This window comes from Bombina bombina, chromosome 1 (assembly GCF_027579735.1).
Source record: "Bombina bombina isolate aBomBom1 chromosome 1, aBomBom1.pri, whole genome shotgun sequence".
NCBI lineage: Eukaryota > Metazoa > Chordata > Amphibia > Anura > Bombinatoridae > Bombina > Bombina bombina.
This window is the reverse complement of record NC_069499.1, coordinates 104769945-104787255: the sequence shown is the minus strand read 5'-3', so window position 1 is coordinate 104787255 and position 17311 is coordinate 104769945. Positions and strand designations below refer to the sequence as shown.

General features: G+C 37.4%; 1 protein-coding gene across 1 annotated transcript in view; it reads right to left on the bottom strand.

Annotated features, from left to right (window-relative positions):
* The window catches only part of NRDE2 (NRDE-2, necessary for RNA interference, domain containing), a 185180-nt gene that overhangs the window by 93763 nt on the left and 74106 nt on the right, over nucleotides 1-17311 (bottom strand). The window contains exon 9 of the mRNA XM_053697566.1: nucleotides 9031-9206. Within this exon, the coding sequence (XP_053553541.1) occupies nucleotides 9031-9206 (176 nt within the window). The remainder of the gene's footprint in view (nucleotides 1-9030; nucleotides 9207-17311) is intronic.

The following is a 17311-nucleotide window of genomic DNA, read 5'->3' as shown; positions in this document are numbered from 1 at the left end:
TGCCAGTACTTAAGATGGCGGGGACATTTGTGGGGTGGGGGAGGGAAGAGAGCTGTTTGGGAGGGATCAGGGGGTGGGATGTGTCAGGTGGGAGGCTGATCTCTACCCTAAAGCTAAAATTAACCCTGCAAGCTCCCTACAACCTACCTAATTAACCCCTTCACTGCTGGGCATAATTTACGTGTGGTGCGCAGCAGCATTTAGCGGCCTTCTAATTACCAAAAATCAATGCCAAAGCCATATAAGTCTGCTATTTCTGAACAAAGGGGATCCCAAAGAAGCTTTTACAACAATTTGTGCCATAATAGCACAAGCTGTTTGTAAATAATTTCAGTGAGAAACCTAAAATTGTGAAAAATGTAAAGTTTTTTTTTTTATTTGCTCGCATTTGGCGGTGAAATGGTGGCATAAAATATACCAAAATGTGCCTAGATCAATACTTTGGGTTGTCTTATAACAAAAAATATATACATGTCAAGGGATATTCAGGTATTCCTGACAGATATCAGGGTTCCAATGTAACTAGCGCTAATTTTGAAAAAAAGTGGTTTGGAAATAGCGAAGTGCTACTTGTATTTATGGCCCTATAACTTGCAAAAAAAGCAAAAAACATGTAAACATTGGGTATTTCTAAACTCAGGACAAAATTTAGAAACTATTTAGCATGGGTGTTTTTTGGTGATTGTAGATGTGTAACAGATTTTGGGGGTCAAAGTTAGAAAAAGTGTGTTTTTTTCCATTTTTTCCTCATATTTTATTATTTTTTTTGTAGTAAATTATAAGACATGATGAAAATAATGGTATCTTTAGAAAGTCCATTTAATGGCGAGAAAAACGGTATATAATATGTGTGGGTACAGTAAATGAGTAAGAGGAAAATTACAGCTAAACACAAACACCGCAGAAATGTAAAAATAGCCATTGTCATTAAGGGTAAGAAAATTGAAAAATGGTCCGGTCATTAAGGGGTTAAATATGTTTTTTTATATATATATATATATATATATATATATATATATATATATATATATATATATATATATATATAAAATATAATTTATGTAAGAACCTACCTGATAAATTAATTTCTTTCATAGTGGCAAGAGCCCATGAGCTAGTGACGTATGGGATATACATTCCTACTAGGAGGGGGCAAAGTTTCCCAAACCTTTAAGTTGACTATAAATACACATTCCACCTCACTCATACCTCAGTTTAACGTATAGCCAAGTAGTGAGGTGTAAAAAAAAGGAGTAAAAAGCATGCAAAGAGAGGAACTGGAAAAATAATGTGCTTTATACAAAAAAATCAGAACAAAAAATAGGGTGGGTCTCATGAACTCTTTCCACTATGAAAGAAATTAATTTATCAGGTAAGTTCTTACATAAATTATGTTTTCTTTCATGTAAGTGGCAAGAGTCCATGAGCTAGTGACATATGGGATATAATACCCAAGATGTTTAAGTCCACGAGTCACTAGAGAGGGAGGGATAAAATGAAAACAGCTATATCCGCTGAGAAATTAATTCCAAAAAAATAATTATGTTTTCTTAAAAATTTAAAAAAACTCAAATCAAAGGCACTAGAATCAAACTGAGACAGCTGCCTGAAGAACCTATCAAAGGCTGCTTCTGAAGACCCAAACACATCAAAATGGTAAAATTTAGTAAATGTATGCAAAGAAGACCAAGTTGCTGCTTTGCAAATTTTATCAACTGCAGCTTCATTCTTGAAAGCCCAAGAAGTGGCAACTGATCTAGTAGAATGAGCTGTAATTCGCTGAGGCGGAGACTGCCCCGCATCCAAAAAAGCTTTGTGAATTAAAAGTTTCAACCAAGATGCCAGAGAACTGGCAGAGGCTTTCTGACCTTTCCTGGAACCAGAAAAACAAAACAAATAGACTAGAAGTCTTTCTGAAATCTTTAGTAGCCTCAACATAATATTTCAAAGCTCTTACCACATCCAAAGAATGTAAAGACATTTCAAGAGTATTTTTAGGATTAGGACACAAGAGAGGAAAAACAAGTTCCCTATTAAAGTTGTTAGAATTCACAACTTTAGGAAAAAAATTAAACAAAGTCTGCAAAACAGCTTTATCTTGATGGAAAATCAGTTAAGGAGACTCACAAGAGAGAGCAGAAAAGTCAGAAACTCTTCTAGCAGAAGAGATAGCTAAAGGAAATAACACTTTCCAAGAAAGTAATTTAATATCCAGAGAATGCATAGGCTCAAAAGGAGGAGCCTGTAAAATATTCAATACCAAATTGAGAAAAGAGGAGAAATAGATTTAATAACAGGTTTGATACAAATCAAAGCCTGAACAAAACAGTGAATATCAGGAAGCTTAACAATCTTTCTATGAAATAAGACAGAAAGAGCAGAGATTTGTCCTTTCAAAGTAATTGCAGACAACCCTTTATCCAAACCATCGTGAAGAAACTGTAAAATCCAAGAATCTGAAAGAATGCCAAGAATAATCATGAGTGGAACACCATAAAAATATAGGTTTTCCCAAACCCAATGATAAATCTTAATTGAAACAGACTTACGAGCCTATATCATAGTGCTAATCACTGAGTCAGAGAAACCTATATGACTAAGCACTAAACTTTCAATTTCCATGCCTTCAAATTTAGAGATCTGAGATCCTGATGGAAAAATGGCCCTTGAGACAAAAGGTCTGGTCTTAAAGGAAGTGGCCAAGGCTGGCAACTGGACATCCGGACAAGATCTGCATACCAAAACCTGTTAGGCCATGGTGGTGCTATCAGAAACACATAAGATTGTTCCATTATAATCTTGGAGATTTCCCTTGGAAGAAGAACCAGAGGCAGAAAAATGTAAGCAGGTTAATAAAACTAAGGAACTGCTAAAGCATCCACCATCTCCGTCTGAGGATCCTTGGACCTGGAAAGGTATCTACGAAGCTTCTTGTTTATACGAGAGGCCATGAGATCTATTTCTGGAAAAAACGACATCTGTACAAGATGAAAAAACACATCTGGATGGAGACCACTCCCCCGGATGTAAAGTCTGATGGCTGAGATAATCCGCTTCCTAATTGTCTATACCTGGGATATGAATCGCAGAAATTCGACAACAGTTGGATTCTGCCCAAGAAAGTATCCAAGATACTTTTTTCATTGCTGAAGGACTGCGAGTCCTGCCTTGATGATTGACAAATGCCACGGTTGTGATATTGTCTGTTTGAAAATGAATGTAAAGTTCTCTCTTCAATAGAGGCCAAGCCTGAAGAGCTCTAAAAATATATTGATCTAATATATTGATTGGTAAACCTCGCCTCTTGAGGATTCCAAACCCCTTGTGCTGTCAGAGACCCCAACACAGCTCCCAACCTGTAAGACTTGCATCTGTTAAGATCACAGTCCAGGAAAGACAAACAATGGAGGCCTCTTGAACAATAAGGTGATGGTTGACCACCAAGTCAGAGAGAGTTGAGTGTTGGGATTTAAGTATATCAATTGTGATATCAGAGTATAATCCCTGCACCATTGGTGCAACATGCAAAGCTGTAGAGGTCTCATATGAAAACGAGCAAAGGAGATCACGCCTGATGCTGCAGTCATGAGATCTAAAACTTCCATGCACATAGCCACTGAAGGGAATGATAGAGACTGAAGGTTTAGACAAGCTAAAACCAACTTAATTTGTGTCTTGACTGTTAGAGAAAGAGTCATGGACACTGAATATATATGGAAACCTAAAAAGGTGGCCCTTGTCTGAGGAATCAAGAAACTCTTTTGTAAATTGATACTCCAACCATGTCTTTGAAGAAACCACATTAGTTGTTCCATGTGAGATTCTGATAAATGAAAAGATTGAGCTAGTACCAAGATATCGTCCAAATAAGGAAACACCGCAATACCCTGCTCTCTGATTACAGATAGAAGGGCTCCGAGAACCTTTGAGAAAATTCTTGGAGCTGTCGCTAGGCCAAACGGAAGAGCGACAAATTGGTAATGCTTGTCTAGAAAAGAGAATCTCAGAAAACGATAGTGGTCTGGATAAATCAGAATGTGGAGATAAGTGTCCTGTAAGTCTATAGTGGACATGAAATGACCTTGATGAACAAAAGGCAGAATAATCCTTATAGTCACCATCTTGAAAGTTGGGACTCTTACAAAAAGATTTAAAATTTTCAGATCCAGGATTGGGACAATGAACAGATTTGAATAAAAACCCAAACCCTGTTCTTGCTGTGTAACTGGGACAATCACCCCTGAAAGCTCTAGGTCTGAAACATACTTACAAAAAGCCTGAGCCTTCACAGGGTTTGTTAGAACAAGAGAAAGAAAGAATCTTCCCATATTCTGAAACTTATTCGATACCCTTGAGAAACAATATCCTGAACCCACTGATTTTGAACAGAATCTGTCCAAATGTCTTGAAACAATTTCAATCTGCCCCCCCCCCCACCAGTTGAACTGGTTTGAGGGCCGCACCTTCATGCAGTCTTAGGGGCTGGGTTTGGTTTCTTATAAGGCTTGGATTCATTCCAACTCGGATATGGTTTTGAATTAGAGCCAGAGGCCTTAGGGGAAGGAGAGGTTTTTTGTTCTCTATTCTGACGAAAGGAACGAAAACGATGGGAGCTTTAAACTTACCCTTAGATTTCTTATCTTGGGGCAGAAAAACTCCCTTTCCCCCAGTGATAGTGGAGATAATAGAATCCAATTGAGAACCAAATAAATTATTACCCTAAAATGATCGAGATAGTAATCTAGATTTAGACACCGTGTCAGCATTACAAGATTTAAGCCACAAAACTTTTCTAGTAAGAATAGCTAAATACATAGATTTAATATCAATTTTAATGACAAATATAGCATCACAAATGAAATGATTAGCATGTTAAAGTAAAAGAACATTGCTAGACAGTTCAGGATCTGATAACTGCTGTGCTAAGCTGTCCAACCAAAAAGTTGAAGCAGCAGCAACATAAGCCATTGAAAAAGCAGGTCTAAGATTATAGCCAGTATGTAAATATGCTCTTCTAAGATAAGATTCAATCTTCCTATCTAAAGGATCCTTAAAAGAAATACTATCTTCCATAAGAATAGAAGTACGTTTGGCAAGAGTGGAAACAGCTACATCAACCTTAGAAACTTTTTCCTAAAACTATAAATTGGCCACAGGTAAAGGATACAGCTTCTTAAACCTAGAAGAAGGGTTAAAAGAAGTACCAGGCTTAGACCATTCTTTAGTAATCATATTAGAGATAGCATCTGGAATAGGAAAAACTTCAGGAGTAACCTCAGAAGTTTTGAAAACAGAATTCAAAATATTACTAGTTTTGCTATCAAGAGGACTAGACTCCTCAATACCCAAAGTATAAACTACTTCCTATAATAAAGAACGAATATATTCAATCTTAAAAAGAAAAGAACATTTGTCAATTTCAGTCTCTGATGCAGGATCCTCTGAGCCAGAGGGATCCTCATCAGCAGAGGATACTTAAGTATGCTGTTGGTCAATACAAATTTCATCAGATTTATAAGAAGTTTGGAAAGACCTTTTATGTTTATTTGAAGGCGGAATAGCAGTCATAGCCTTCCCTATGGCTGCAGCAATATAATTTTTCATATCTGCAGGAATATCATGTACATTAGACTGTGAAGGAATAACAGTAGATGTATTTGTACTTATAGAAACATTATCAGCATGTAATAATTTGTCATAACAAGTGCCACATATTTGAGCTGAAGAAATAAGATCAGCTAATTTACAACAAACACACTTAGCTTTGGTAGAATTGTACAGTAACATCAGAGGCAGGATCAATTTGAGACATCTTGCAAAATGTAACAAAAAAAGAAAAAAATTACATTTAAACAAAATATCAAATTATATCAAAATAGCAGTTTCAGGAATGGAAAAAAATGGTTATGATAAAATTCTTATACAAAAGTAAAATCAAAAGCAAATATCATAGACCTCTATAAACAAATGAGAGCAGCAAGCAAAAGAGGGAGAGACTTAATATAACAAATTTTAGCGCCAACAAAGATGACGCAAATGCAGAGGTAAAAACTTTTGGCGCCAAAGCTAACACAATGAAATGACGTCAACAAAAACGCAAGAAATGACGAGACTCGCGTCACGGCAGGCGCAACTTTGTGACAAAAAATTTTGCGCCAACCATGACGCAATAAAAATTTGCATTTTGCGTCATCGCAAGTCTAGTTTGCCCACGAATTTTGAGAAACAGACTTCGAGTTACAACTTACTGGAACCCCAGATAAGAAAAAAATACCTTAATTCTCCCATAAACATAATCTCCATGCTGAAACTGTTAGACTGCAAAGGGAAATATACACAGACCTGACTCATGACAAATATATGCAATATATATAAAAAAACGTTATAATATAAAGTGCCAAACATAGCTGAGAGTGTCTTAAAAAATTATATATACTTACCAGAAGACACCCATCCACATATAGCAGACAGCCAAACCAGTACTGAAACATATCAGTAGAGGTAATGGTAGAGGAGTATAACGTTGATCTTTAAAGAGAGGCAGCAGACGAATCCCTGAGACCGATTTACAGAGAGCCCTAGAATAGATTTCCCATAGGCGAAAACATGGTATAATCAGGCAATACTCCCTTCACATCCCTCAGACAAACACTGTACTTTGAGAGGAACTGGGCTACAAAATGCTTAGAACCGCCTTTCACAGAAGAAATCAAGCACATTTTTAAACTTTGCAGCTCCATTAAAGTCTAGGGGGAGAATCTGTTAAAGCGGTCAACCGTCACAGTATCCAAATTCCAACTTTTAGGGTACGTCGAGTTTCGCTTTGTCAGGGTGCCAGGAATCAGACTGAGACGAAAAGTGCAAAAATAATAACACCTTTATTAATAGCAAAAAATAATAAAAAGTCCACAAGTCAAATAACAAGCCAGGAGATAAAACCAGAGCTGGTAGTCAGACGAGTCGAGTCAGGGGCCAAAGCGAGTAGTCAGACGAGCCGGAATCAGCAACAAGGAAAACAGCAGAGTCAGGAACAAGACAGGGATCAGGGATCAGGGATCAGGGATCAGGGACCAGGGACCAGGGACCAGGAAGGACGTCAGGCAGCCAGGTAATACACAGGAACTCTCACAAACAGGTCTGAGACAACGCAAAGGCAAAGCATACTGAACAGAGGCCCTTTAAATAATAAGTGATGACATCACAATTCTAAGACTGCATCCTGTTTCACACGGATGATGCATACCAGTCTGGCCATAAAAGGAAGTGCAGGAAAAGAGCAGCATCCCCCACAATGCACCATAGTCAGGAAGAGAGGTGAGTAAAATGGCTGCCAGCAGCACATGTCAAACAAAACAGGGAAAAAACCCAGACACGCTTGTGCGCATTCTTTTTACTTTCAATATGTGCGCTACACAGTGTGAGCAAAAAGCTCAAGTAGGAATGCTAAATTTAGCTCCACTTGCAATCTGGCCCTAATTTGGGTATCCAAAGTTGAAAGAGGGAACCATAAAGGCTTTTGAGGGTTATAATAAAAACTAGCAGGTCCCATTGTGCCAGAGTAGAATAGAGAAAATTTATATTTTTTTGGTTTAAAAAAGGGACTTGTCTACTATAAAAAAAAAAAAATCACGGATCTGTACACATTTCAGTTTGTTGTGTCTCTCATTTACTTTTGGGGGCTATGGTACTTATCAAGCAGGAGATTCTCTTTCAAATGAAGGGTCTTGATCTTCTGTACCTGCAGAGCTGAGATTGAGGGATTTTAATCATTTCGCCTCATTCAGCAGCCTTGCAGTTACACTAATATGCCCCTTTGAGATGTCACCAAACATTTGTGGCACTGTCACCAGCACTCCCATTCAAGACTTGGGAGTGCCGCCCACTAGGCCACCAACAATTCATTGAATGTAGTGCAAGAGATCACTGAAAAAGCTTCTGATCTGCGATCCTTCTGCGCAATGAGAACAGCTCGCCTTGCGCATAGAACCTGTTAAACAGGTTCTTTCTTCTGAGATTCATTCTACCACAAATCCCAGGGTTTGCTGTCAATCAAATAAGCATACAGAAAATCAAGTACTGAAGGAGGTATGGAAGTGAAAATATTGATGAGAACTAAAATAGCAATGTTTAAATCTGTTAAAATAGTCCATTACATTGCAATTACAATTAACAACAAAAAGTATATGTATAAAAAAGGAGAAATGCAATAGAAAAACAAAGTAGAAAAAAAGGGGGGAGTACGTAACCCAAGGAACAAGAGAGTGTCTAAATTTGTTTTACTTAAATATAATTTAAAGTGATACCAGGTAAGCTGTAATTTACTTTTATATTATTTTGATTTTAACAATGTTTAGGTTTCATAATAAAAGTCTACAATTTATACAGCGTGTATTCCCTTAGAGGGACAGTATACACCAATGTTCATATAACTGCATGTAATAGACACTACTATAAGGAAGAATATGCACAGACACTGATCTAAAAATTCAGTATAAAACCTTTTAAAAACTTACTTAGAAGCTCCCAGTTTTATGTTTATGAGGTTAGGCTGGGACACCCACTGAAAGGGGCTGGGAAAACTGGGAACAGGCATACGCTCCCCCCCTCTCCTGCATTTGAAAAGACCCATTACACAACCACTAGTAGGAGTCTGTAGACATCAGTATACATCTAAAACTTTAGGGCTTGGTTAGGAGTCTGAAAATCAGCACAATGTTATTTAGAAATAAGCAAAACTATACATTTTTACAAAAACACTACCAAATTAGCTATATAAATGGATCATCTACAAAACATTTATGAAAAGAAAAATCTACTGTACAATGTCCCTTTAACATATACAGGCATCACATTTATATAGCTATAGTTGAGCTTTTATATATTTTGTAATTAGTTGGTTTAGCCAAATAATATAAGGTTTGCAACTAATCTGCATATTTTTTATAGGTTGTACTACATTACAACTACCCCTTAATTCAAGCCAGTGAGCTGAAGCTAAGGGTTATCTCTCTCTCTCTCTGCAAATCTCACCTGTCTCTCAGGGTCTTCACAATCCTCTTCTGTTTGCTCCTTGGTGGAGTCTGGTCTCCATGGCAACCAGTGTCTAGCTTCACGGTTGGTCTCCATATCTAGCCAGATTTTATCCCTCGGGCAGCTTTTATCTTTAATGTCAAAATCCTCTTCTGCTTCCTCTTCATCTTCCTCCACTGAAACAAAGACCCACAATAATTACAAACTTACAGAGGATAAGGTGGAATACAGCTGGTCTTTTAACCAATATGCTCCATTATCAAGACATTTGTACCCACAATAAGTATAGAAAGTAATATAAATGCACAAATCTGCACAATGAACACTGCAGTTATAATGGTGTTTAAAGGAACATAGATGTGATGCATCACTGACACAGCAAAAAAGAAAATGCAGTTGTAGCAAAAACAAGAAATCATGCTGGCGTATCAGCAATCATGCTGCAGTGATTTATTCCATTGGTTGCCTGAGTGGGTAGAGGGAATAAGAGACAGAAATCACTACTGCTTCTGCAAATAAAAGTAGCAAATATGATTTTTTGTTATTGTCAATGAAGGTTTACATCACTTTGTGACATAAAGGCAACATATTACTGACCATAAATGGACACGAAATGGCCCATTAATAAATGTGAAATAACACTGCAATACATATTTAATATTTAAATAGGCACTCCAGTCAAAATTGGAATGCACCTGCTTAGGGTGCTGTTACAGATGAGCCCTGATGGTGACAGTTAGAACAAGCATCATTACCAGCAAATGTAAATGATTTAATTTGGATCCCCAAACATGCATGAGTTCTTGAGGGAGTAACTAACCCTGTAGTCAAACTGTGCCTTAGTAACTGGTGAGGGCTTCGACATAATAATTGTCACTTCACCCTCCCCCTGCTCATTCAATTAGAGGTATGCAGTTGTCTCCCAGATTCACAACCTTATAGGTAGAATACGTTTGGTATCAGGCAAGAACAAGACTTATACTGAGAAGATATCTTGATACTTTCTGCCATTGATCTCCCAGGTTTAGATATTTCTAAAAAGTTACATTTTGAATTTTTCAGGCTGATTATAATGCTTTTGTTGGGGTTTCCCAACAAAGGGTCTCTGCACCCTAACACAGTGGGAGAGGAGATGGTTGACTGGTACACTTCTATATAAAACACTATCCTTACACTATAAGGAGAAAACTTCGCCTCATTTGTAAAGCCTCACTCCATGAGGGACTGGGGGAGATGGGAATCACTCATCAGGATGCTGGAGAGGATGTGAACAAAGAGACACAAACTCATATCTGGTGGGAATGTCATACACATTTTAAATTGTTGTGGACTCAATAGATAGATTACTAGGGAAGCCTGACTTAATACACAGTTTGCGGGTTGATGCAGGACTTTTTCATTTAGGTGTAGATAAGTTGAACAAACCGGCTAGAGTTCTCTTTATTTACATACTCCTTGCCACAAAATTAGCAATAGCTAGATATATTGGTTGAGAGATACTAATATCAGCTTGCAGATGGTGTGTAAAGAAAATGAGAGCGCCTTGAAATAGTAATAAGTAATTTCACAAGAGCCACCACACACAGACGGATCCTGGACATGGGCTTCAAATGTCGTATTCCTCTTGTCAAGCCACTCCTGAACAGATCATGAAACCCACAGAACATCCCAATATTAGGATGTACACTAGGTATATTGACGACCTGTTTTTGGTGTGGAATGGGAGTGTAAACACTTTGTTGGATTGGGTAGAACAGCTTAACAATAGAAATACCCCTATACACTTTAAAATGGAGTTTGATAAAAATCAGATACATTTTCTGGATCTTATTATTTTTAAAGTTCAAACACACCAGAACATGAAGTTTGGTACATCATTATATACCAAAGTTACTGATAGGAACTCATTACTACTAGCCTCTAGCTATCAACCTCAGCATCAGAAGCAGGGTATCATCTCCTCTCAACTCATGAGAGTAATAAGAAATAACTCTGAACCGGCACTACTGGAATCACAGCTTGATTCTATGTATCTTCAACTGGAAGCAAGACATTATGATAAACGTGACATTACCAAGGCAAGACAGGCGTTGGAAGCCTCTAGTCAAGAGATGCTTACAATGACAAAGGGTGTGTCTAGCATTGTTCACAAACCACTTAACTTCATCACCACCTTCTTACCTTTACATACCACTACACAGGAATCTGTTCGGAAGAGATGGGACCTCCTTGAAACTGACAAAGGTCTTGCTAACTGGAAAGAGAAACCACCTAGGTTGGTTTACAGACGAGCCAAAAACATCAAGGATTTACTTATGAAAACAGATCCTAAAGATAGCTACCTAACTGATACATGGTTACAATCGAGAAAAAACAGATGTTATCGTTGTGGTGAATGTGTTACATGTAACTTAATGCTGACAAGGGACTCTTTTCAACATCCACACAAAAATAAACGGTATTCTATTAGACATCTGACTTGCAACAGTTCATTTGTTATCTATATATTAATTTGCCCATGTTTTCTTTTTTACGTGGGCAAAACGACCACCCGTTCAAAGACAGAATGGCCAACCACAGATGTTCAATCAGAGACGCAATTAAGAAAGGAAATTCAGATCTCCCTGTCGCTCGACATTTTGTTATGCACAAGCACAATTTGTCTAGTTTACGATGTATGATCATCGATCATCTGCCAATACCAAGGAGGGGAGGAGACCGAGCCAAAATGTTATTGCAGCTAGAATCCAGATGGATATATATGTTGGATACTGTGTCCCCAAAGGGGCTGAATATTAAACTCGACTTTGGACCTTTCATTGGATAAATTATTGTTTGTGCCTTAGTTCCATATCCTCATGGACTTATAGTTACCAACTCATTGAATCCTCAATCACACACGAAGGAGGACTTCCATATTCTTACCTTCTACATATTTTCTCTTTTTTCTTCCTTCATTATTTTCCCTGCTGGCTTGTCTGTTTTTTGTATTACACATTGCGCTATGTAACTGAGGGTATCCTACACCCCACATGCTGACATATATGGATCATGTATACAGAAGAAAGTCCATACATCATATATTCCGATCTCTGACCTATTTTTTCACACTACTACAATGGTGTTAATACTGCAATATTAGGGGAGTACCCGCGATGTGTGGGGGATATTATTCACAACATGTGTATATGTGGTAAACATCCTTAATCTCTTTGCTCTACATGGCTTTTGACGGTCATGATTATCGTAGGCTATACATCCGAGTACACAAGGGGAGGAGTGAGTGTACGTCACAGCACGGTCCGCTAGATGTGGATTACGTTCTCCGACAACGGCACAGGAGTGCCAGAGGAATTTGGACAGAGCATCTATCTGCCGATCTCCGCCACACCCACAGAAAGATGAGAGACATGAGACCGAACAATGCAGAAGAGCTGAAGGCCGCTATTGAAGCATCCTGGTCTTCCATAACACCTCAGCAGTGCCACAGGCTGATAGCTTCCATGCCACACCGCATTGAGGCAGTAATTGCTGCAAAAGGGGCCCAAACCAAGTACTGAGTACTTACAGTATGCATGCTTATACTTTTCAGAGGTCCAATATTGTTCCACAGGTATGTACAATCCTTGTTTTATTGATTGCATGTAATACTCTAATTTTCTGAGATTGTGGATTTGGGGTTTTCATGAGCTGTAAGCCATAATCATCACAATTATGACAAATCACGGCTTGAACTATCTTGCTTTGCATGTAATGAGTCTATCTTATATATTAGTTTCACTTTTTAAGTTGCATTAGTGAAATAAATGAACTTTTGCCCGATATTCTAATTTTTGGAGTTTCACCTGTATATTATATATATATATATATATATATATATATATATATATATATATATATATATATATATATATATATATATACATACACACACACACACACACACACACACATATATATATATATATATATATATATATATACACACACACAATAAGTAAAAAAAAATTAGACCTTGTATATATTAGAAATGTATAAAAATAGACAGTGCCAAGTGATATAGGTTAAATATATATTTATTTTAAAACAACTTAATGTAGCATAGTATCAAATTATCATAAGCATATGCATATATACAGAAGAAATTATAAAAGTAGAGTCGCTACACTAAACTTTAAACAATAGAAAAGCGGTTTAAAAAGCATTTAAGTGGAGAGACAAAAAAAAATGCTAGCGTGGCCCGGTCTGTAATCCGTACTACGCGTTTCTGGGTTCCTCCCCTTCCTCAGGTAGAAACTTGTATTTGAAGAAGCACAAATGCAGAAGTTGGGTAAGCCAATAACAAGAGGCAAATATGTGCAGCCAACAATCAGCAGCTAGCTCCCAGTAGTGCACTGCTGCTCCTGAGCCTACCTAGGTATGCTTTCAACCAAGCCAATGAAAGAACGAAGCAAATGACATAATAGAAGTACATTGTGAAACTTTACTGTCCCTTTAATCCCATTGTTCCCATACAATTCTATATACATAGAATCCAACCCTTACTAAGTTTCAAGAAACTGAACGAATAGAAGATTGTTCAGAGTGCAATAGATCTGCACTAGGACATAAGTGTGAGGGAAGGGCAAGCAGTAAATATGAAACCTATAATGGTATGGTTTTAGTTAAGTAAAACTATATTAATTATTATTAAGGTATTGATTTTGTTTCTTTAGTTAAATAAAACTGTTTAAATTATTATTATTATTATTAAGGTTTTTTCTGTTTCCAATAAAGGATACCCGAAAAGTTGATCAAATATAAATGATCAACCTATTAAATTGAAGATAGATAATTACAAAACTATTGGGATTTAAACTAAGTATTTCTAATGGTGTATAAAAATAACAAAATGTATGCTTACCTGATGAATGTATTTCTTTCTTGACACGAGGAGTCCACGGATCATCTAATTACTATTGGGAATATTACTCCTGCCCAGCAGGAGGCGGCAAAGAGCACCACAGCAAAGCTGTTAAATATCACCTCCCTTCCCTCTTACCCCAGTTATTCGTCCGAAGTAAAAGGGAGAAAGGAAGCAACAAGGTGCAGAGGTGTCTGAAGTTTATAACATACCAACAACCTGTCCAAAAGAATAGGGCAGGCCGTGGACTCATCGTGTCAAGAAATAAATACATTTATCAGGTAAGCATAATTTTGTTTTCTTTCTAATGACACAATGAGTCCACGGATCATCTAATTACTATTGGGAATCAATACCCAAGCTAGAGTACACAGATGATACGGGAGGGACAAGACAGGGAACCTAAACGGAAGGCACCACTGCTTGAAGAACCTTTCCCTAAAAAGCGGCCTCAGCTAAGGCAAAAGTGTCAAATTTATAGAATTTTGGGGGGGGGGGGGTCCGGGCAGCGGCCATGTTGGGCTGCAGATTTCAGAGCTCTCTGTCATCTAGATAGTCCACTGATTATCTCTATAAAAATGTGACATCGCAACAATTACTTGCAAGATCTATCTTTAGAAGAGGACACTGCTGCAGGCAAAGCTAAAATCTGGCTGCTTTTGGGGAAAACGCTTAGCTACTTCCTGTTGAAAGTTTTTTGGTGCGGCCTTTTACCTATTTCCATCATACGCCGGAGCTATAGTTCCTGCAGTCAAAGCTCTCCATTGTATGACCTCCTAACAAACACTCTATTCATGAGGGTGAAATAGATACCCTAGCAAATAGTGGCAACGAATCTGGCAAAATGGCAGCCATGAAAGAGTGGAAACAGGATATGTAGGAGCAGTTGGCCCCACAAAACCTCGAGATCTCCAGAGAGGCCTTGGCGTGATCTTAACTTTCTTTTACCCGGTCCCTATGCAACCAGATAATGCCAGCCATAAACAGTGAGAAAAGCCCATTTACAAAGCTACAAGTTTTATAGATAAACTCTTACCTGTACTGCTGGAGCCGGCATCCGTGGAAGGCTTGGGACTGCGGCAGGTCTTCATGGGGGATCGCTCCCCACGGGAGCTCCTTGTGTGCACAGCTAGCTTGGAGACCTACATTACTACAAGAATAAGGATGCTTGCCCGTGAACAGCAGCGACTCAGAGGAGTGCGCATTTTCCCTGAGGTGGATATCTTACCGGACTATGGAAACCTAGGTCCCTAAAAATTCGATGGCACACAGGACGTGTATTTTCCTCATGGATTGCTGAGCACCGACATAGCTAATAACGGACATTTGGGACTTGTGATATTGGGCTTTTGTATGCTGCCCCGGAGTACTTATGACACTTATTATGGTCCCAAAGGTGGTTCATCTCTCCTGCATGTTCAGGGTCGCTCTGGACTGGGTTAAATTCCCCGAGCAAATATTGTCTCTAATAGTCAACTGCTTAGCTGCATATTTGTTACTCTGTTTATTCTCTAAATAATAGTGGTGTCTTGTTTGATATATTGATATGTAGTGGAAGGCTACTAGGGTGCTCACAATAGTTTTTACACCATTATTGTAATGTATGAGAGAGTTCATAATCAAACCTATAAATATATTGTACTCTCACCCTCAAATATGGGCCCATTTTTATTAAGGATTCCTTTCTATTAAAGTCAATAACCTATCCAATGCTTTCTTACATACCACACAGATGTAGGGCTTTATGCAGGGAGGACATATCTTAAATAAATAATTTTATGAATAGTATATTTATGTTAATAATTCCAGATTCCACTTTATCTTACTTTTATATACTCTGGATTGTATTAGTTTAGCTTATAGTTTTTTTTTCTCACGTTGTCCTTGTGTCCAACACTTGCATCTGGCTGGTACCAGTGGTTCATTATGCACATACCCTTTAATAACACATTGAGATACCCACACAATTCTCTAGTGGTCTTAGGCATAATAGTTGTTATATATCCCACCTGATGGTCAATAACAGTTAATTCTTGGTTAAGGTTTGCACAATAATATAATTAGTTTACTTACACACCTGTTTTGAATAATATGTTCAGTGTTTCTGGGGTTTAGATGACCTATTTATTTATTTTTTGGGAACCAAATTTTTACTATACGTGGCGTAGAGAAGAATAACTGGCAATCAATAGGAATATCCTACCCACTAATTTAAATGGTTTACCTGTCGGGTATAGGGCCCGTACCTGAGCGGCAGAGTTTAAATGTGTTAGATTATGGATATTTATTCCCCTTGAGTCTACTGATGATATAGTTAAAAGCATGGTAATACATTTCCTTCTAATTGGAATTAATATTCCAGGCAATTACCCAGATTACTGTATATCATCACCACACGCTCATTATTTTGAATATGTGTTAGTCCAGTACATTATCACCGATCCTAAGACTTTAAGTACTATCCTGCAGGGTATGTATTCCGCTTTTTAAAATCCTTTCTATAAGCTCCTCGTAGCCTTAACCATAATAAGAACATATTTTATCTAGCTGCCCGGTTAACACCCCCACTAAAAGTATCCGGATAATTTGTTAATTTATCCTGATCCTTACAGCGCGGTTTCTCTCGTAATAACCGTAACTTAATAATTACATTAATAAGTACTATTTAGCATTAATTTTATAGATATAAGCTTACTTTTTCCTCTTTCAAAAGCCAGTGTATTTCTTGGTCACGGTACTGGGTGGTAAGCTACCTTAGTATGTTATTAAATTAGCTTTTTATTAAATTACTATTCAGTACCAACACTATGGTTACAAGCTTATACATGTATCATTGATATTTCTCATTCCTGAAGAAATAGGAACTTCATATTATCTTATGTTTCAGTGAATTCTATTGTATATAAGTATGTTTGAAAGAGCTAACTAATAATATCAGATATATGCATTTTTGAATTTATGTACACACATCTTTTTTTTTTTTTTTTTTTTTAAAAGGACGCACATCTTAAGACATATAAAACACATTGTGGTTTGCTTATTATACTAGTCGCTATACAGAGCTAAAATGTGTACAGGCTTATTTATGTACAATAGATTTTTATGTCATATATTATATATGCCAGTTGGCATGTGATTCTTTTTTCTTAGGAGTCAGCGTATATCTATTATTTTTATCCCTTTCGCTATTCTGTTGTGACTACATCATCTACACATAGAAGCCTCACTCTTTAAGATAGAGGAGATTAAAAATGCCAAATTGTTTAAGAGAACTCCATTATCTGTCAATATGTAAATATGTCGGAAAGATCTAGGCAATTGATGGGTAATCTGTAAGACATTTACAAAGTACTTTTTGTTTTGTTTATTATATTGTAA